Raw genomic sequence first — 23,038 nt, 5'->3', positions numbered from 1 at the left:
TGTTTACTTGGATGTTATCCAGGCATTGCAGGACTGGGATGGAGAGGGTGGAATGAGATGCAAATGTCTTCAGTGAGGAGCAGGTGTCTGAGAGTCAGAAATGAAAGTGATGAAGACGAGAAAATGTGGTATGAGCCTCTGAGGAAGAGGACAGGAAGAAATCCTGGAAACAACAGAGTGGGAGGAGGTCATCAAGAACTCCTTGCTATTGTGAGAGGACTGCAAAGAAGCAATAACCTCAGAGGAGAGAGAGCCAAGTTTCACTTAGTTTTGGGAGTAAGCGTTCCAAACTAAGGTATTTCCTGAATAAGTAATTCTTATTCTAGTAAATGTATTGACTATTTTCTGATTTTAAAAAAGGGGGGATTATGTTCCAAGGTAGTTAATTAGTTAGTGCTTGGGATGAAATGAATTTCAGTCTTTATTAAAAGCATTATTATATTTTCTGTTAAAATATCCAAAATGTAATCATGGTTGTTATCCTTACTTGCCAGTAGTTCATGCTCCCTCCCTGCCCCTCACCCAGGATGTTTCCATCAGTTTTCACAGAGGGAGGAATCTTCATTCTCAGAAGGCTGTCATTCACACTGTAGCCTTCCCAACAGAATCTGGTGGCTCCCTAGAGTTCTGCTTACTTACTTATTTATTTTAATTAAAAAAAAAATTAACACCTTTATTGGAGTATAATTACTTTACAACTGTGTGTTAGTTTCTGCTGTATAACAAAGTGAATCAGCTATACATATACATATATCCCCATATCTTCTCCCTCTGGCGTCTCCCTCCCACCCTCCCTATCCCATCCCTCTAGGTGGACACAAAGCACTGAGCTGATTTCCCTGTGCTATGCAGCTGCTTCCCAGTAGCTATCTATTTTACATTTGGTAGTGTATATATGTCCATACCACTCTCTTACTTCGTCCCAGCTTACTCTTCCCCCTCCACGTGTCCTCAAGTCTGTTCTCCACGACGGCGTCCTTATTCCTGTCCTGTCCCTAGGTTCTTCAGAACCATTTTTTTTTTTTTTTTAGATTCCATATATATGTGTTAGCATACGGTATTTGTTTTTCTTTTTCTGACTTACTTCACTCTGTATGATGGACTCTAGGTCCATCCACCACACTACAAAAAATTCAATTTCGTTTCTTTTTATGGCTGAGTAATATTTCATTATATATGTGTGCCATATCTTCTTTATCCATTCATCTGTCGATGGACACTTAGGTTACTTCCATGTCCTGTCTATTGTAAATAGAGCCGCAATGAACATTGTGATACATGACTCTTTTTGAATTATGGTTTTCTCAGGGTATATGCCCAGTAGTGGGATTGCTGGGTTGTATGGTAGTTCTATTTTTAGTTTTTTGAGAAACCTCCATACTGTTCTTCATAGTGGCTGTATCAATTTACATTCGCACCAACAGTGCAAGAGTGTTCCCTTTTCTCCACACCCTCTCCAGCATTTATTGTTTGTAGATTTTAAGATGATGGCCATTCTGACTGGTGTGAGGTGATACCTCATTGTAGTTCTGATTTGCATTTCTCTAATGATTAGTGATGTTGAGCATCCTTTCATGTGTTTGTTGGTAATCTGCATATCTTCTTTGGAGAAATGTCTATTTAGGTCTTCTGCCCATTTTTGGATTGGGTTGTTTGTTTTTTTGATATTGAGCTGCATGAGCTGCTTGAATATTTTGGAGATTAATCCTTTGTCAGTTGCTTCATTTGCAAATATTTTCTCCCATTCTGAGGGTTGTCTTTTCATCTTGTTTACGGTTTCCTTTGCTATGCAAAAGTTTTAAGTTTCATTAGGTCCCATTTGTTTAGTTTTGTTTTCATTTCCATTTCTCTAGGAGGTGGGTTAAAAAGGACCTTGCTGTGATTTATGTCATAGAGTGTTCTGCCTATGTTTTCCTCTAAGAGTTTAATAGTGTCTGGCCTTACATTTAGGTCTTTAATCCATTTTTTTTTTTTTTTTTTGCGGTACGCGAGCCTCTCACTGTTGTGGCCTCTCCCGTTGTGGAGCACAGGCTCCAGATGCGCAGGCTCAGTGGCCATGGCTCACAGGGCCAGCCACTCCGCAGCATGTGGGATCTTCCCGGACCAGGACACGAACCCGTGTCCCCTGCATCAGCAGGTGGACTCTCAACCACTGCACCACCAGGGAAGCCCTTTAATCCATTTTGAGTTTATTCTTGTGTATGGTGTTAGGGAGTATTCTAATTTCATTCTTTTACATGAAGCTGTCCAGTTTTCCCAGCACCACTTATTGAAGAGGGTGTATTTTCTCCCTTGTATATTCCTGCCTCCTTTATCAAAGATAAGGTGACCATATGTGTGTGGGTTTATCTCTGGGCTTTCTATCCTGTTCCATTGACCTATATTTCTGTTTTTGTGCCAGTACCATACTTTCTTGATTACTGTAGCTTTGTAGTATAGTCTGAAGTCGGGGAGCCTGATTCCTCCAGCTCCGTTTTTCTTTCTCAAGATTGCTTTGGCTATTCGGGGTCTTTTGTCTTTCCATACAAATTGAAATTTATTGTTCTGGGTTTGTGAAAATTGCCATTGGTAGTTTGATAGGGATTGCACTGAATCTGTAGATTGCTTTGGGTAGTATAGTCATTTTCACAGTGTTGATCCTTCCAATCCAAGAACGTGGTATATCTCTCCATCCATTTGTATCATCTTTAATTTCTTTCATCAGTGTCATAGTTTTCTGCATACAGGTCTTTTATCTCCTTAGGTAGGTTTATTCCTAGGTGTTTTATTCTTTTTGTTGGAATGGCAAATGGGAGTGTTTCCTTAATTTCTCTTTCAGATTTTTCATCATTAGTGTATAGGAACGCAAGAGACTTCTGTGCATTAATTTTGTATCCTGCTACTTTACCAAATTCATTGATTAGCTCTAGTAGTTTTCTGGTAGCATCTTTAGGATTCTCTATGTATAGTATCATGTCATCTGCAAACAGTAACAGTTTTACTTCTTCTTTTCCAGTTTGGATTCCTTGTATTTCTTTTTCTTCTCTGATTGTTGTGGCTAAAACTTCCAACACTATGTTGAATAATAGTGGTGAGAGTGGGCAACCTTGTCTTGTTCATGATCTTAGTGGAAATGGTTTCAGTTTTTCACCATTGGGAATGATGTTGACTGTGGGTTTGTCATATATGGCCTTTATTATGTTGAGGTAAGTTCCCTCTGCGCCTGCTTCCTGGAGGGTTTTTATTATAAATCGGTGTTGAATTTTGTCGAAAGCTTTTTCTGCATCTGTTGAGATGATCATATGTTTTTTGTCCTTCAGTTTGTTAATATGGTGTATCACATTGATTGATTTGCATATATTGAAGAATCCTTGCATTCCTGGAATAAACCCCATTTGATCATGGTGTATGATCCTTTTAATGTGCTGTTGGATTCTGTTTGCTAGTATTTTGTTGAGGATTTTTGCATTTATGTTCATCAGTGATATTGGCCTATAATTTTCTTTTTTTGTGACATCTTTGTCTGATTTTGGTATCAGGGTGATTGTGGCCTCGTAGAATTAGTTTGAGAGTGTTCCTGTCTTTGCTATATTTTGGGAGAGTTTGGGAAGGATAGGTGTTAGTGCTTCTCTGAATGTTTGACAGAATTCACCTGGGAAGCCATCTGGTCCTGGGCTTCTGTTTGTTGGAAGATTTTTAATCAGTTTCAATTTCAGTGCTTGTGATTGGTCTGTTTATATTTTCTATTTCTTCCTGGTTCAGTCTCAGAAGGTTGTGCTTTTCTAAGAATTTGTTCATCTCTTCCAGGTTGTCCATTTTATTGGCATATAGTTGCTTGTAGTGTAATCCCTCATGATTCTTTGTATTTCTGCAGTGTCCGTTGTTACTTCTCCTTTTTCATTTCTGATTCTATTGATTTGAGTCTTCTCCCTTTTTTTTCTTGATGAGCCCGGCTAATGGTTTATCAATTTTGTTATCTTCTCAAAGAACCAGCTTTTAGTTTTATTTATCTTTGCTGTGGTTTCCTTCATTTCATTTCTTTTTTTTTTTTTTTTTGCCGTACGCAGGCCTCTCACCACTGTGGCCTCTCCCACTGTGGAGCACAGGCTCCAGACGCACAGGCCCAGCGGCCATGGCTCACGGGCCCAGCTGCTCTATGGCACGTGGGATCCTCCTGGACCGGGGCACGAACCCGCATCCCCCACATCAGCAGGCGGACTCTCAACCACTGCGCCACCAGAGAAGCCCTCCTTCATTTCTTTTTCATTTATTTCTGATCTGATGTTTATGATTTCTTTCCTTCTGCTAACTTTGGGGTTTTTTTGTTCTTCTTTTTCTAATTGCTTTAGGTGTAAGGTTAGGTTGTTTATTTGAGGTGTTTCTTGTTTCTTGAAGTAGGATTGTATTGCTATAAACTTCCCTCTTAGAACCACTTTTACTGCCTCCCATAGGTTTTGGGTCATCGTGTTTTCATTGTCATTTGTTTCTAGGTATTTCTTGATTTCCTCTTTGATTTCAGTTCTGCTAATTTAAATATGTGTTTTCTACTTGTGAGCCACTGTTTTATTTTATTGTCTTTTTGAGGGAAGTTTGGGAGAGAGACAACTTTGAAAACCACTTCTCCATCTGTCATTGTCAATCATTAAAAAAAAAAACAACCCTAATTTCTTATTTTAAAGGACACATCAATATAGAAACAACAGACTTGCTACTTGTAATAATATGTAGAATAATATTTATTTAAAAATGTATTTAGGCAGTTGAATTGTCTTTTATTCATTTTATGTTTCTTAGTTGCTCAGTGTCTGCCATAGAACAATCACATATACAAACCTGTCCTGGTGAAATATGAGTGAGATTGCTTAGCCCGTCTTTCTTGAATTGTTGTTTTGTTTTTAAATCTGATGAATAACAACCTTCAGTTTAAATGGTAATTTGGAGAAAACATTGTGGTGTAATAGGCAAAAAAAATTCCTGCTGGTGATATATAAAGGAATTAGAATGAAAAGGAGAAGAGAATAGTTTGTTTTCTAAATTTGCTTATTATATATAAAATGGTGCAGGTTAAATTTTTTTCTAGCTTTTTCTTTATCCTAGCTATGTCTAGCACATTTAACACAGCTAATCAGTGCAAAGCTAATTTCTTCGGCATTTGGTTAGGCCACAAAGATAAATAAAGACTTCACCTTTACTGGGTTCATTGGCTAGTAAGGAAGAGTGGGACTCACATAATGTTATTATAAGTGAGAGGGTGCTGATGGCTTCCATTGTTCATATTTTAAAAGTTAATACAAATGAGCAACAGAGAAAGGAGACAATGCATTTCTTGATGCTCCACATAACTAGTCACTAAACATAAATATTCAAAGATGATTATTATGAGTTAGAAAGTAGAAAAAAATTGTGAATATTTAAAGAAGTTGAAAAATTAACAGAAACTAATAACTAATATATAATACTTATTCTAGCAAAAGTTCCTGGCTCAGATGTTAGTGAGAGAAAGCAAATTGTATTACTTTCTGCCCTTAGTATTTTTATTTTCTGTTAAATCCTGCCTTGTGGTCGTTTTTCTTGTATGTCAACTTACTTGAGATTCATATGCTAGCAATGATAAAAAATGCTTTCTCTTTATCCTAGGAGAGCATATAGATTACTGTGGATATTCTGTTCTTCCTATGGCTATAGAACAAGATATGTTAATAGCTGTGGAACCTGTGAAAACACACGTTCTCCAGCTGGCCAATACCAATCCCTTGTACCCGTGAGTATTTAGAATTGCTACTGTGTGTAATGGTGTGTGTGTGTGTGTGTGTGTGTGTGTGTGTGTGTGAGTCTATGTGTGTTTGTATTTGTACCCTAATGAATTCTTTAGGAGATAACAAACTTATAATAAATCATTTAATTTATTGATAATTTGTATCTGACTTCCAAAAGAATCTAAATTTCCCTATTTAATATTTGTTCATTTACTCATTTATTTAAGAAACATTTACTGAAGACTTACTCTGTGTCTGACATTGTTTTAGGTACTGGGTCAAAAAAAAGATGAAAATAACTCTGTCTTTGCCCAGAAGGTATTTATCATCTTTTGAGGTTAACTATCTCTAGCAAAGTCAGGGCTGGGGCCTTTCTTATATTACTAGGGCTCCCTCTAATTCTCTCATCATAGCATCTTAACATGCTGTATTGTCATTATCTGCTTACTTGCCTGTATCCCCCAGTAGATTGTAAGCTCTGTGACTTCAGGTACTGTTGCCTCTCCAATGCTCTACTCTCAGTGTCAAACATAGTGTCTGGAACATAATAGATGTATGTTTCTAGTACATATGCTTTATCAAGTTAAGGACATACTTTTTTGTTTTTAATTCTTGGTTTGTTAAGATTAAAAAAAATCATTAATGGGTATTGGATTTTATTAAATGTCTAGTCAGCATTGAAGATCAGTTTAAAAAAATATTACAAATTACACCAATGGATTTTCTTTTTTAAAAAAATTTGTTTTTTTACACAGCAGGTTCTTAATAGTTATCCATTTTATACATATTGATGTATACATGTCAATCCCAATCTCCCAATTCATCCCCCCTGCCCCCCCCCTGCCCCCCGCCCTCCACTTTCCCTCACCAATGGATTTTCTAATGTTGAACTGTCTTTGCATTCCTGGGATAAGGCCTACTCGCTTATAATATATTATGATGGATTTGATGTGTTAATTATAAAAAAAGATCTTGGCATATAATTGGTACATTATATTTTTGGCTTATTGTTCATTGGACAGTTTGCCAGCAATAATATTCATTCATTCAGCAAGTATTTTATGTGTGTCTATACCAAGTTGTGCAAGGTAATAGAAATTCCTGACTTTTGTATGAAACTTATTGTAAAAGATCTTTTTTTCTATTTATTTTGCATGATTGAGAATATATCTTATGTACATTTCAGACCCGTTAAAGAAAACCTTACATTATCTCAAATATAATTTTGTGTCATTTTAAACCTTTAAAACTGGGTCCCATAATTTGTCATATTGATTTACTCAGATTCATTTAACATTCCCACCATGGTGCATGTGGGAATTCCATTTTTTTTCACAAAAGCAGAGCCTGCAACAGACTTGGAAGGAGGTGTTTGGGAAATGATCCCAGGAGCAGTATTAAAAAAGGATGGAGACTGAGTTAGGGAAGCAGAGGTGAATTATCAAGGCAGGTAGCTCCTGCTGTAGGTAAGGGGCTTCATTCCACCTGGACCCCTAGGAAGAATGCAGCATGCCTCCCAGAATTGTCCACATATTGTCTAGCATGCATTGCATAATTTCTTTATTCATCATTGATGGACATTTAGATCATTTCCAGCTTTTGGCTATTATGAATAATTCTGCTGTGAATATTTGTATACAAATCTGTGTGTGGACACATGTTTTGTTTGGTAAATACCCAGGAGTGGACTGTCGGGTTATCTTTTTAAGAATTTGCCTGTTTTCCAAAGTGGTTGTATAATTTTACATCCCTACCACCAGTGTATGAGAGTTCCAGTTGCTTCACATCTTTGCTAACGTGTCTTTTTAAATTATGTCCACTCTCATAAATGTGTATTAGCATCACGTTGTGGTTTTTAAGCTATGTTTCTAATTCTGAAGGGGCTGGCACTTTTTAGCTTTTGCTTTGATGTTTCTCATCTAGCTTCCTACATTTGTGCAAATTCCCTCCTCTACTTTTCCTAGTATACCACCACCCCTGTCCCCTGACTCGTTCCTGGTTTTCTTTTCTTTGTGGTGACTTCCAAGATCTGCTTATCTAGGAACAGAACTCATTTAGTTTTGCTAACATAATCTTTTCTACTTTCCAAATTCTGTGACTTCTTGTTGACTCTAGGCAGTAAATTTTAACTCCTGTGGGTGATACTAAAGTGCTTGTGAGCTGGAGTCAGACTGTGTGTGTCCCTGGAGAGTCACTAAACCTCTCTGAGCCTCCAGGAAAGGCTCCCCTTTCCACCCTAGGGTGCTGACTATAGAAATTGCTGTGTGGTCAGGCTATTCAAGATGGCTGTTCTCTTGCTCTCTGTACATCCACTGCTCCACCAGTCCCTGCTTCACCTGTACCCTAATTATAGAGCTTAATCAGTTACTACCCCTGTGCTTGCCCCCTACCCCAGCTGCTGGTTTCCTTGGTAACTGATGAGCCAGCCTGACCTCAATTCCACCTATAAATGGTAGCCTCCTTCTCCCCAAGTAGCGAAGATTGCTGCCACGTCTTGCCTTCTGTCTGCCGTACACAATGGGGTGTTGCTCCAGGATGTTTTGCTGCAGACCTGTAAGATGCCCTATCCAATAAACCATTGATGTCTCTGTCACTGTCTCCAGGCTCTTTTTTTGGTCTCAAGGCTGGGCAACTACAAGGTTTGCAGGCCTGCGGGGTGCAGCCCAAAAGATGCCCTCTTGGCCTTGCATCCCACCTCATATTACACACCATCACATGACAGTGGTATGTGATTATGATTTGTGTTCATGCTGTCTCGGCTAGATTACATATGCTTAAAAGATAAGCCCTTTGCCTTTTACCTTTATATTCCTGTGAATGCCTTGCACACTTAAGTGGTCATTCAGTATTTTTCTTAGGACATGATATGTCCATGTTATTAAGATAATGCATGGAAGGCACCTACCACAGTGACTGTCACATAGTAGATATTTAGTAAACTATATGAAGAGCGCTCAGTCAATATGGGGAATGTTACTTATTTCCTCACATTTAAATTGATTCCCCCCCATTTCACATATTTTGTCCTTTGGCTGATTTAGAAGCCTACTATCTTTCATTTTGAAATAACTTTTGACTTTCAAGGAAGTCACAAAAATAGTATAAAGAATTCCCACATGTCAACTGATGTGTCCTCAGGGCATCATATCAAGGAGGCACATGATGGATGTTCCTTTAACTGTTGTTAATTTTGATCATTTGGTTGAGTTGTCTGCCAGATTACCATAAAGTTACTATTTTTTTTCCCTTTGCAGTTAGTATCTGGTGGGGAAGTACTTCAAATTTATATAAATATCTTGTTTCTCATCAAATTTTTACTCAGTAGTTTTAGCATCCTTTGATGATTCTTTCCTGAAACAATTATGGAGTTTGCCAAATAATGATTTTTCAATTTCTGTCATTTCTTCTATTGGTTGACATTTTGCTCTAAGGAATAGCTTTCCCTTCTTCATTTAGCTATTTATTCATTTGTTATTTTATATCAGTGTAGATTCATGGAATCTTATTTTATTCAATGAGTTATGATCCATTAGAATCATTATTTGTTTTGTTTGTTCCTTAAACTGTGCAGATGTAAAATCTGATGGGTGGTAGAAAGTGTGGGGAAAGGAGGCTTTGAGTACTTCTGTTCTAGTAAGAGGTGTGCCAAACAGCAGGCCCAAAGGATAAGCATTTATGTGGTTTACAGCAACTTAATAAGGACCATCATGAAATAAAAAGTGGTGTAGATTATGCTAAAATATATTGGGTCCTCTCCCTTTCAGGAAATAAAAAGGGTCAGTTGAAAGTAGTTTAGTTATTAAGGTCACTACAACTTCTCTTAATTTTTAGCAGCTGGAGATGTTTGTTGTTTTTGTAGACTGTGAAGTACGAATATGGGAAGTAAATGGAAAATGAAATTTCAGTGTCATTGTCTTGGCACAAGATGGCAGCAGTCAGCCATCGATTCTGTAGCGCAAAGCCTCTAGAATTAACGGTGTCTTTTGCTTTTGCAGGGACTTCAGTACTAGTGCTAATAACATCCAGATTGACAAAACCAAGCCTCTGTGGCACAACTATTTCTTATGTGGATTTAAAGGAATTCAGGTAAATCAGTTTATCAGGCACCTACTAGCAGTTGAGGTTATGATGTGTATTATATCAAGACATTTTATTTACTCTGTCATTTTTGTCTCCTTTCAAGGCTAACTGATGTTTCTGTTCTATTTTGCTAAATAATGTATTTCAGGGAATTGGGTAGATGTGACTGTTTCTGGGTGGTGTTCATAGGGGGCTGTAGTGACTGTTCATAAGGCAGGTGCAGGTGCATCTGACAGATACCTTTCTAGTTTTCAAATCTTCGTTCAAATTTTCTTTCGAAAGATACATTCTAGTAATATTATTTACACTTTGTTCTAGGGATGTATAGGTGTATATTGTAATACGATTTAGAGCTGGACAGCCCTGGGTTTGAATCTGGGCTCTACCCTGCTGTGTTGATTTAACTTCTTAAGCCTCAGATTTGTTATCTGTGAAAGGATGTTATTATTATCCCAACAAAGAATTGTTGCAAGGATTACACAGTGCTTGACACATAGTAGGCACTAAATAAATGGAAACTTAGTATTGTTTTCTGATGTATAGTCCTGTACTCTAATTTCTGATGTATAGTCCTGTACTCTAATTATTGTTCTGGTCTTAGACTTCCTTCCTTCCTTCCTTTCTTCCTTCCTTCCTGCCCACCCCCTCTTCCTTCCTTTCTTTCTCCCAGACACATGGTAACAACTTACAGGAAAAGTTATTGGCAGGTTTTAAATCTTCAAATCATTTGGCTTGTCACATGCATTAGTGAGAATTACAGTATTTGGAAGCATTTGCTTGGCAAATGCAATTTCATATTCCTTATAGCAACATGCCTTTTGTAGCATATGGATAAAGTGACCTAAAGAACAAATGTTGCTTTGTGTTGTATTTGAGAATTTCAGGTCTTACAGCTTTCCTTTTCGATTTGACAACTTATGTGCAAAAGCAGGTCTGTTTAATAAATGTTTGGCAGAGAAGTAATTTAAATGTTAGCCTGTTAAGAATCCTTCAAATTCAAATACTAGAAAGTTCCAGAGGATAATCTGTTTATATTAAATTGAACATGTTATCCTTTTGGGATAGCACTATTACTGAATTTGGCAAAACCCATTTGCATTTTGAATCTGTTGTACATTTTAATTTAAACATTGCGTGATAAGTTTGTAAGTATGATTCACATTCAAGACACCCTGTGGATCAGTTCATGGTTAAATATATAGCGTTCGTTCTCCAAGGATTTTTTTTTAAACAAGCTGTCGGATGTTCTGTACGAAAGGGCATTGGCAACAGCAGTATTTTAGTTTATAATTTGTTTGTATTTCTGGAAAGGAAATTTTTAGATGGTTTGAAATCAAGAAGAGAAGTACATCCAACCGAATCTCTTCTTTTGTGGTGGATGAGTTTTGCCAGCTTAGGGGAAAAAAGACAAAAAAAATAAAAAGGAAAAAAACAGTCTTTTATTTGCAGAGTTTTGTTGTTACTTTGGCTATTCTAACTAGTTTATTGAAGTTTCTCTGAAGAATAATATGTATGATGAAATGCATAATTATGTAATATAATAGTATTTTTACTTTGGTCTTGAGCCGTTTGAGTAATTTGTAAACATGATGGTACTTTTTCTTGAGGAGGAGATGACCTTGAATTTATTTTTTATTATTATTTTTTTGCTGTACGCGGGCCTCTCACTGTTGTGGCCTCTCCCGTTGCGGAGCACAGGCTCCGGACGCGCAGGCTCAGCGGCCATGGCTCACGGGCTCAGCCGCTCTGTGGCATGTGGGATCTTCCCGGACCGGGGCACGAACCCGTGTCCCCTGCTTCAGCAGGTGGACTCTCAACCACTGCGCCACCAGGGAAGCCCTGAATTTATTTTAATTTTTTAATTTTTTGAATTTATTTTTAATCCTAAACTACAAAGGATATGATATGATATCATCCTAAGTGTCCTCATCCTAGGTATTCATCTAAGTATCCTAGAGCTTTCCATCTTGAGATCAGAGTCTGATTATTTCTTTGGACTTGCCTATTTGTAGAAATAGAATTTCCCTGCTTTGTTTAGAGTCTGCATTCTCATTTGTGGCTGAATTCTAATTTGGCTGTCTTGAAAGCTACCATATGGCTAATTTGTATCTATAAACCCTAGTAAAAATCTGGACTTCCTCATATAGCTGACTTACATTAAATCACAGTGACAGTATGCTGGCCCGGGTTTCTGACCACAGTGAGAAGTTCTCAACCAGAAATCAGAGACCTGGATCCTACTTCCAGCTCCCTATATGTGATCTTGAGAAAGTCTCTTAATCTGCTGGTGCCTAGGTTTTTCCATAAGTAAAACAGAACTGAGAAAGTTTGGAAGGTCCTCTGAAGAAAAGTATTCCATAAAATACTCCATAGAAACAAACCACGGCTTAGTGTTAGACTTTTACAATGACAGAGTGTTGGGATGTGCTACACAGAGATTTAACCTGCCTCACTAATAATTGTGTATTTCTTGTCTTGCTACTTGAATTATAATTGTTTAATATTTTTCCATATTTGTTCAAATCAATTAATATTCATGAAAAAGATCATTCAAAGCAATTTTAGGAAATCGATCAGTAGCTTTTTGTTCAACAAAGTAAAAATTAATCTTCAGATTATAGTGCCCTGTGGCCAAGAGCCATTAAATAAAATGTCATGTATGGACTCAGCTAGATTGAATTGCACAAGTTGTTTCTATAAGCAGCATAATAAGTCCATTGATAGACTTTTGCTCTCTGAGGAATGAAAGAACTTTCCGCTACTCCTTGAATCCAACCAAAGTTACTAGTGCTATTTTTCCTTCTATTCTTAGGAACACTTTGGTCTTAGTGACTTGACTGGAATGAATTGCTTGGTAGATGGAAACATCCCACCGAGTTCTGGCCTCTCCAGCTCCAGTGCTTTGGTCTGTTGTGCTGGCTTGGTGACACTCACAGTGCTGGGCATGAACCTATCCAAGGTAACCAATTTGAATGAGTTAGCCTGACAGAACCCTTTCTTTCTAAAGTATTAGCATCCAAATCTCAAAATTAGAACACCTTTCTTTAATTGAAAAACTTTGTCTTACCTGAAAGGACTGCACACATGGGCATGCATTGTAACTTAAGTTCTGCTTGTGATAAACCACAAGGTAGTTGGTACCTTCCAAAGAGTAAGCAAACATGTGAAGAGCTGTATCAAAATGCTCTTAGATTAACTAGGGAGATTGAATGCATGGTTATCTTTTTAGATCACCTCATTAACAAATTAGCTTTAGAGAAAGAAATTCTAGGCTTCATAATTGGGCCTACTTATTTTCACCCAGAACCTTCAGGTAAATACTTGACAAGCAGTGGGTAAAAAGGGTGAAGACTAGAAAATAAAGGAACTGAACAGCATATCTGTTTATGCCAACAACTTAGTCACTGAAACAAACTTTTTAAAAAATTGTTGCACTGCAAAGAGGAAATACTTATTTAAAGAAGACATAAATCCTACAATAGGTCAGAAAGCCTCAACTTTACAAGTTCACATAAATCTCTGACTGCAGTTCAGAACAGGTGTGCTCAGCTTTAATTAATGTTTTGGAGTTCTGGTTCAAATAAAATATTATCATAGGTCCTTTTTTATCTCATGTACATACACTACCAAGTTTACAGATGGTTTAGGAATATAGATTGGGCTTCAGGCAGATCAAGAGAAAGTCAGCCACATGCTTTAGTCTTCAGACTGCTTAAACTTTCACTTTGAAAATTTTGTATGTAAGAGAAAAGAGAAAAATGAAGGAGAAAGCAAAGGCTCAGATAGAATTCTCTTTAGCTGTCATGTGTAACTATACAGGAATTAGTCCTTTGTAAGCAATGGCTCATTTGGAGGTAGGGTACCTTATTTGTTGTTATTTGTTTTTTGAGAGGAGAGAAAGTAAGGGAAAATAAGTCCTTACGTAAAATCTGCTTCCACTGGCACTGTGTTTAATCCGATGGTTTATTTGTTTATTCATTTGTTCATCATTCAGCCCTTACTTATCTAGTGACAACTTTGTGCCAGCTAATGTTCAAGGCATTGGTGATATAATAGGTATAGTTTTAACCCTCATAGTACTTATGATCTAAAGAGGGGAATAGAGACATGTCAATAGGCAACAGTAAGAGAGTGTGATAAGTGGATAAGTCGTGTGCTATGGGAGCAGATCTAATCCACATTTAGAGAACATAGGACATCTAAGCTGAGACAGGGATTAATAGATATTAGTCAAGAAATACTGACAGCATGATAACACTGATAACTTTGGATAGGCATGTTTCAGGCGGAGGAAATATCATGTGAAAATATCTAGAGTAAGAGTGATCATGGCTTGTTGGAGGAAATATAAGAGGCTTAATTTAGCTGAAGCTAAATTTGAATGACAGGGTAGGAGACCAGATGCTGGGCCTTGTAAACCAGTGTTGAGGAATTTGGACTTTATCTGGATAGCAGTCTGTAAAACCATTGTAGCTTTCAGGAAGAGGAAAACACAATCATATCTATATTTTAAAAAGACCACCCTGGCTGTATTATAAAATTTAGATTTGAGGGTAACTGTATTAGCAGTAGAGAGATGCCACTTCTAGGGAAGTGGCAGTGATAATGGGGAGAGAATTAGATGATAGATTTAAGGTACATCTCAGACAGAATCAATAGGACTTGATTGTTGATTGGATGTGGGACAGCAAAGAGTCAAGGATTATACCCAGGTCTCTGGCTTGGTGTGATTCAGTGGGATAAGGAATATAGATGAAAAAATAGGTTTGAGCGGAAGGCAAAATGTTGAGTATGAGGAATATGTGGGCACACTGATGGAGTTATACTATTTAGTTACAAACAATATCTCTGAAAGCCAGGAGTAATATTTGGACTTGAGGTGGTCCATTTGAGAGTCATTAGTATATAATTGGTTTTTTTTTTTGCGGTACACGGGTCTTTCACTGTATGGCCTCTCCTGCCGCGGAGCACAGGCTCCGGACGCACAGGCCCAGCGGCCATGGCTCACGGGCCCAGCCGCTCTGCGGCATGTGGGATCCTCCTGGACTGGGGCACGAACCTGCGTTCCCTGCATCGGCAGGCAGACTCTCAACCACTGCGCCACCAGGGAAGCCCTATAATTGATTTTTGAAGCCATAGGAGTGGAGGAGAACATCCAGTGGAAGAATGTAGGCACAAAGTTAAGGAAGAATAAATAAGACAAGTTCCACAAGCATGAACATTTGAGGGATGGACAGAGGAAGAGATGTCTACCTGAAGAGACTGAGGAGTAATCAGATAGGAGGAAAACTAGAAAGGATGGACAACAGCAAAGACAAAAGAATATTTCATGAAAGGAGTAGCAGTGGTGTCAAATGCTGCTGAGAGGTTAAGTAAGATGAGGATAAGAAATATCCATTGATTTCAGCATCAAAAAAGTTGAAGAAAACTTTGGCAAAAGCAGTTTAAAATAGGAATGGATTGAAGGGTTTATGAGAGGTGAGAAAGTAGAAAATTTCAGTGATACAAAAAGTCTAGATATGCCTGGAAAAAGAGATAATCTGGTGTTTGTGGTTGGGGCTGCGGTCAAGGAATTCACTTCTTTTTAAAGGGAGGATTGGTGAGATTTATTTTTTGCATTTTTCTGGCTTTCTGATGGTAGAATATTTAAGGGAAAAGAAGAAAAGATAAAGAAAAAGAAACATTGAACCTTTGGAATTAATTCTGGCTGTCTCTGTGTTTCAAAGTCAAAAATAGCAAATGTATTGGATTTGATGTATTGGACACATACATCAATGGAACAGAATAGAGAGCCCAGAAAAAAACCCATGCATATACAGTCAATTAATTTACAACAGAGGAGCCAAGAATACATAATGGGTAAAGGACAGTCTCTTCAGTAAATGGTGTTGGAAAAACTGGATGTCACATGCAGAAGAACAAAACTGGACCACTGTCCTATACCATACACAAAAATTAACTCAAAATGCATTAAAGAGGTGAATGTAAGACCTGAAACCATAACCAGAAGAAAACGTAGGTGGCAATCTCCTTGACATTGGTCTTGGTGGTGATTTTTTTGGATTTGACAGCAAAAGCAAAGGCAATAAAAGCAAACAAGACGGGCTTCCCTGGTGGCGCAGTGGTTGAGAGTCCGCCTACCGATGCAGGGGACACGGCTTCGTGCCCTGGTCCAGGAAGATCCCACATGCCGCGGAGCGGCTAGGCCCGTGAGCCATGGCTGCTGAGCCTGCGCATCTGGAGCCTGTGCTCCGCAACGGGAGAGGCCACAACAGTGAGAGGCCTGCGTACCGCAAAAAAAAAAAAAAAAAAAGCAAACAAGACAAAACAACAAACAAACAAAAAACAAATAGAATGACATCAAACTTAAAAGCTTCTGCACAGCAAAGGAAACCATCAACAAAATGGAAAGGGAAGCTACTGAATGGAGAAAATATTTGTAAATAATATATCTGACGAGGGGTCAATATCCAAAATATATAAAGAACACATACAACTAAATAGCAAAAAACCCAAATAATCCAATTAACAAATGGGCAGAGGATCTGAATAGATAGTTTCCCCAAGAAGACATACAGATGACCAAAAGGCACATGAAAAGATACTCAACCTCACTAACCATCAGGGAAATGCAAATCAAAACCACAGTGCAGTATCAGCTCATATCTGTTAGAAAGGCTATGATAAAAAGGATAAGAAATAATAAGTGTTGGTGAGGATGTGGAGAAAAGGGAACCCTTACACACTGTTGGTGGGAATGTAAATTTGTATACAGCCACTGTGAAAACAGTATGGAGGTTCCTCAAAAAAATTAAAAATAGAACTGTCATATGGTCCAGCAATTCCAATTCTGGGCATTGTATTTATTTGAAGAAAACAAAAACACTGACTCAAAAAGATACATGCATCTCCATGTACACTGCAACCTTTTGTACAACAACCAAGATAGGGAAATGGCCTATGAGCATTGATGGATGAATGGGTAAAGATGATGTGGTGTATATATATACAACGGAATATTATTTAGCCATAAAAAGAATGAAATCTTGCCATTTGTGACAACATGGATGGGACTTGAGGGCATTATGCTAAGTGAAACAAGCCAGACAGAGAAAGACAAATACTGTATGATTTCACTTTTATGTGGTATCTAAATAAAAATAAATAAACCAAGCTCATAGATACAGAGAACAGATTAGTGGTTGCCAGAGGTGTAGGATGAGGGGTGGGCGAAATGGGTGAAGGGAGTCAAAAGGTACAAACTTCCAGTTATGAAATAAATAAGTTATGGGGATGTAATGTATAGCATGGTGACTATAGTTAATAGTACTATATTACATATTTGAAAGTTTCTAAGAGAGTAAAACTTAAAAGTTCTCATCACAAGAAAAAAAATTGTATAACTATGTATGGTGATGGATATTAACCAAACTTGTGGTGATTTCATTTCATAATATACACAAATATTGAATCATTATGTCGTACACCTAAAACTAATATAATATATGCCAATTATACCTCAATTTTTTAGAAATTATAAAAACAAAAACAAAAACAAATGTACTTTACCCGAACTATCTGACTCCATTGCCTAAAGGGAACAATACATATATCCTAGTTTTCCATGCTAGTCTAAGTTGTACTGACAATTCTTATATTTTCTAGGGGCTGAGCATAATTGTTTGGAGAGTTTCTTTGCTGTAGTAAGATGGAATCTTGACTGAAAGGAAGCCCCTAATTTGTCCAAAGTCTTTAGTTAAGTGCCAACTGTATACTTGACTCATAAAAATCGTAGAACACGAGACTCAAGGGACTTTAGAGATGAGCTAGTTCAAAACCTTTTTTTTTTTTTTTTGCTGATGTACAGTATCAGTCAGTGTCTCCATAGGAAACAAATGGCACACAGGGTATAACTGAAAGGAGTTTAATAGATTATTTACAGAGGTGTGGCCAGGATCAGGAGAACCAACTAGGAAGAGTTCTCTTTCTAAGCCAGAAGCCATTATACTTCAGGAGCTGCGGCTATAGAGTAATGTTGCCAGAAATGCATCGAGGTAGGGAGAGTGAGATGGGTGGGAATGGCAGTGAATGGTGATGGGCTAGGGGAGTAGTTCACAGAAGTCAGTCTCCTGGGGTACAGAGAAGTGTGAGAATGGAGGGACAGGAAGGCAAGCAGAGAATAGCCCGCCTATCTGATAAGAAAATGTCCTGCGAGACACTGGTAACTAATGCCCTTCCAAATGATAAATAATCCCCTCCCAATTATATGTAAATTCAGTACCCGATTCAACTGCAGACAACAATTACTACAAATGGGATATGATAAATAGATGTGGATCTTGTTAATTTACTAATAAACTAAATGTTGCATGACTGAAACCAGTAAAATAAGATGACTAGTTACCCAGAAAGTCTGGAAGACAAATTATGAATCAAGATGTAACTGACAGAAGAGTATGATGTAATAAAAGACCTGTGAAATAGAAAAGCTAGAGACCCCTGGTTTCAAAATGACAGAATAAAGACATATCTTCTCTTTCTTTACCTCTCATTCATCGTTCTTTTCTCAAAAAATCATCCCCAAACAATAGGGAAAACAAGAAAAGAAGCTCCATCTTTGATAAATCAAGGAGACATAAATAACCCTAAACCACACGATACAAAGATGGAAAGTGGGTGGAAGGATGGTGCATGACTTCGCACAGTAGAAAGATCAGAGCCAAGTGCCTGTGGAGGGAGGTGCAGATGGAAAGCAAGCTGACTCACAGCTCTCTGGAAAAGCTTAGGAATTAGAGGCACTGGGTATCATAGGAAGCAGGGTGACATGGGGGGGTGGGAATTTATTTGAAAGTCTTTATGAGGAGCAGTTAGACCCTCAGAGTCCACTCTTACCTGGCTAAATAAAGAGATCTTTCCCCCCATCTTTGCAAGAGTCTCTGGAGAAAGAAAGATTATCTGGACTTGGGGACACTGAGCACTGAGAAAGGCAGGACCAGAATAGAATTGAAAACTGGGGGATTAAAGGGTATTCTGCATCTGAACAGTGCAACTCCCTTCCTCTGGTCAGCTCTAGCATACTGGCAGCCTCACCACTGCACACCCCACCAGGAATATTGGAAGATCCTTCTCAGAGGAAATTGAACCATCCTAGAGAAAAGACCTATAGATACTGATGTTTGGTGACCCCCTTCCACAAAAATTCTCCAGCTACCCTATGACCATATCAGAAGCCCGTTTACAAAGCTTTTAATCAGCTTTTTAGTGACTCACTCTTAAAGATGATAGGGCATCAAAAGATAGTTGGACTTTGGAAGAAAGCCTCCAACATGAAGTAAACAAAGAGAAAAGGAACTCAGAGGAAACAGACAATGGTGAGAGCAGAAAAATCCTTCAAAGAAGTCATGGTGTCCTCAGAGAGATAAGAGGAAATGTTGCAAAAGAATCTTGCTTTAAAAAAAGGAACAAACAATAAGAAAGAACTTTTGGATATTAAAAAATGATAGCTTAAATAAAAAGTTCAGTAAAAAGATAGGAAGAATTCTGATAAAGTAGGAAAAAAAAGAGATGGACAGTAAGAGAGAGAAAAGTAGGAAAACTTATAAATTCCAGAAATACAAGGAGAAACAGAGTAAACAGTCATTAGAATAATAATAACATTATTATTATATTAATTATATAATAATAATATTATTATTGTTATTATTTTTGCCTTGGCCTGTGGGATCTTAGTTCCCTGACCAGGGACTGAACCGAGACCATGGCAGTGAAAGCGCCAAGTCCTAACTACTGGACTGCCAGGGAATTCCCAGAAAATTATTTTTTAGAATAACATTTTGCCAAAATGAAAACATGTATTCTCAGTTTGAAAGGTGCTCATTGGGTATTCAGCATAATAATGAAAGAAAAACAAACCAAATTATACCTCAGTTAAAAATTTTTTTTAATTTAAAAAAAGGAGGGCTTTGGTGGCACAGTGGTTGAGAGTTCGCCTGCTGATGCAGGGGATGCGGGTTCGTGCCCCGGTCCAGGAAGATCCCACATGCTGCAGAGCGGCTAGGCCCGTGAGCCATGGCTGCTGAGCATGCACGTCCAGAACCTGTGCTACACAACGGGAGAGGCCACAGCAGTGAGAGGCCCACGTACCGCAAAAAAAAAAAAAAAAAAAATAATGAAAAATGAAAAAAATTTAATTTAAAAAAAGAAAAAAAACAACCCAAAGTACATCGTCTGGGAATTCTGAAACTTGAATATTAGTAGAAAACACTAAAAGCTGATTAAGAGAGCACGAGAAAAGAAGGGAGAGATCACAATCGAAGGAACAGGGATGAAAATTACTTTATTAAAAATAGCTTTGGAAGATAGAAGGCAACAAAGTAATATCTTCAAAATATGAATGATTTTAGCTTAGAATAAATGAATTGATCAAGTTTAAGGATAGAATAAAATAATCTCAAACATGCAAAATCTAAAAGTCTACAGCATGTAATCCACCAAAACTAGGGAGTAAACCAAGAAAGAAGATGACATGGGAACTTGGAGATGGGAAATCTAATACAGCAGAGAGCAGTTGGGTATTTATAGAACACTGGTGATGAGAAATCGCAACATAACGTCCGTGACACCCAGAAGCTTAGAAAACACTGTGCAGATTAGAACCCGAAGAGGGAGGGAAAAAATGGAATTGATAAATCTTATTGGGAAAATAAAGAATTGATAAATCTGACACGTTTGAATGTGTTGAATATGGATTTAACCAAACTTTTTCAGCATAAATTTGTGGAGAAAGGTTGGGTGAAAGGTGAGTGTAAGACAGTTAAAATTCTCATTTACCATAATAAGAAGGCAGTAGGTGAAATTTAACATGGAATACCTAGGAGATAGTATTTCACTCAGATTATTTGATAATTTAAAGCAAGAACTAGTTGAAAGTGTTTGACTCTTGGCACACTGCATTGGGGATGAGGGTGAGAGCTAGGGATTGCTTTTGTTGATGTCAGCCTTTTAGCTCCTTTGATCTTTTAGATTATGTGCATATATTCTTTTGGTAAATATTAAGAAAAGGATAGAGAGAAGGAGTGAATGAAATGAAAGGTAAGAGGGGCAGTGGATGACCCGAATGACTGCCTTTGGGGGAACTGGAAGATGAAGATATGAGAAGAGATTCAATGAGTCAAAGTTAGAGATTGAGAACAGATGAGCTGCTGGACTTTGACCAAATCAGAAAGGCCTGGGGAGAGGCTTGTTGATGGGTTTTGGGTGAATCTAAGAATCCAAGAAAATACAGGCATCTTTCACTTAACAGCAGGAATCCATTCCAAAAATTAGATGTTCTGCACAAAATCATTAAGTGGAGGCCTATTTCTTATTATTTTAAATAGGAAAAATTATAATGCATTGCTCTTCAACTCAGAACCTCTAATGTCCTACAGTCTTACAAAAACACAGTAAAAAGTTCCACTAAATAAGTAACTTAGAAACACAATGAAAAATACTTAAAACAGTTTTCTTGAACATCAAACAATTAATATGGTTGTTAACAAGTTTGCATAGTAGCGCACTGTGTCTTCTCTGTGGACACCTGGTATCCCAGTATTGCACACACTGTCTTATTACCAATGTTGTATGGTCAGGCCACTCAAGATGGCTGTTCTCTTGTTCTCTGTACGTCCCCTGCCCGACCAGTCCCTGCTTCACCTAAACCCACATGACTGACCTTCCTGCACATGACTGACCTTCCTGCACATGACTGACCTTCCTACATACATGCCCCACGCCCCAGCTGATGATTGTTGTTATCAAAGGAGTGGTGAGGGGCTTGCCCTTCTACTGGTTTCCCTGGTGACTAATGAGCCCACCTGACATCAATTTCCCTATAACTTGTATTCTCCCCTTACGCTCCCCCCCCCCCCGCCCCGCCCCCTGAACGAAGACTGCTGCCACCATCCCCTGCACACGGTAGGGTGTCGCTCCAGGACCCTGCTTCGGACTTGTAAGCTCCCCCATCCATTAAACCATTGATGTCTCTGTTGTTGACCCTGGGCTCTTTCTTCATTCTTGAATCTGGGCAAGCACAGGCCTTGTAGGCCTGTGGGGTGCAGCCCAACAGTTGTATTTAGGTTTGGGGATATAAGTATATTTTTTTCTTAAATAAACACCTTTCAAAAAGTATTGTACTGAGAGAGATATAAAGTCTATGCAGTCTGAGTATCAAAATCCAAGAGATGTTCTATCAGCAAAATGTTAGTTGGGGAGGCATTCTGTAAGGTATGTCCCTACTTCACTAGTTCAGGATTCAGGTTGCTGTAGACTTATGTCTTGTTTCTCTGTGTTCTTGGAGTTGTCCTCGGAGGCCAAGAAGAAAGGACCAAATTCCTCTTACAGATCTTAGAGACAGCTGGCTGGCTTGGGAAACAGGTTGCAACTCTAAAGGCTAGCCTTGGATAGGAAGGTGTGTTTGGTTGGCCTCTACCCACAAAATCTTCCCTCTGCTGGGATCTTGGAAGCAGCCATTCAGTGACATTTATTGAACACCTACCACATGCCGGGTATTGTTCTAGGCACCAACTGTGAATAAAATCTGCGAAGCCCCTGCTTTCAAGCCCCTGCTTTCATGCCGTGGAGCTGCTGGGCCCGTGAGCCATGGCCGCTGAGCCTGCGCATCCGGAGCCTGTGCTCCGCAACGGGAGAGGCCACAACAGTGAGAGGCCCGCGTACCGCAAAAAAAAAAAAAAAAAAAAAAAAGATATCTGCTAGAGCTAGGAAGAAAAACAGGCTGTGGAAAGGGGAAACTGCTATTTTAGATAGGGAGGTAGGAGAAATCTTCTCTAAGGAGGAGACATTTGGAGAGAGACCTGAGGGAGTGAGCAGAGAAGGGAGGCAGAAGGAACAGTAAATGCCAGAGACCTAAGGTGAAAGGCTGCTTGTCACGTTCCAGGAATAGCAGAGGCCTGTGAGGATGGGATGTGGTGAGGTGGGGAGAGGGCAGGGTGGTGGAAGGTGAGCTGAGAGTGGTGGTTAGAGGCCACATTGTGTAGAGTCTTCTTTGGATTTCATTCCAAGCCTAACAAAGCCTTTGGAGGGGTCTGAGCTGAGGATAGCAAGATAGGATTCACATTGATTTCAGTTCTTTCAGCTGGGACTGCCACACTACGTTATCCTGGCAAGGGAGGAAACAAGTTTTTAAAAAAGAAAAAGAAAAGAAAAGGAATGGTCAGTGCCATTAT

The 23,038-nt window shown here is 38.5% G+C and overlaps 1 protein-coding gene across 4 annotated transcripts in view; it reads left to right on the top strand.

The window, feature by feature from the left end:
- Positions 1–23,038, top strand: part of GALK2 (galactokinase 2) — a 141,116-nt gene that overhangs the window by 25,537 nt on the left and 92,541 nt on the right. For all 4 annotated transcript variants that reach the window (XM_029237200.1, XM_029237201.1, XM_029237202.1 and 1 more), the window contains 3 exons: positions 5,617–5,740; positions 9,731–9,821; positions 12,628–12,774. In XM_029237200.1, coding sequence (XP_029093033.1) covers positions 5,617–5,740; positions 9,731–9,821; positions 12,628–12,774 — 362 coding nt within the window. The remainder of the gene's footprint in view (positions 1–5,616; positions 5,741–9,730; positions 9,822–12,627; positions 12,775–23,038) is intronic.

Source organism: Monodon monoceros, unplaced genomic scaffold (genome assembly GCF_005190385.1).
Source record: "Monodon monoceros isolate NGI ecotype Baffin Bay Population unplaced genomic scaffold, NGI_Narwhal_1 Super_Scaffold_21, whole genome shotgun sequence".
Lineage (NCBI taxonomy): Eukaryota > Metazoa > Chordata > Mammalia > Artiodactyla > Monodontidae > Monodon > Monodon monoceros.
The sequence above is the reverse complement of the archived record's forward strand: the minus strand, read 5'-3'. Positions and strand labels throughout refer to the sequence as shown.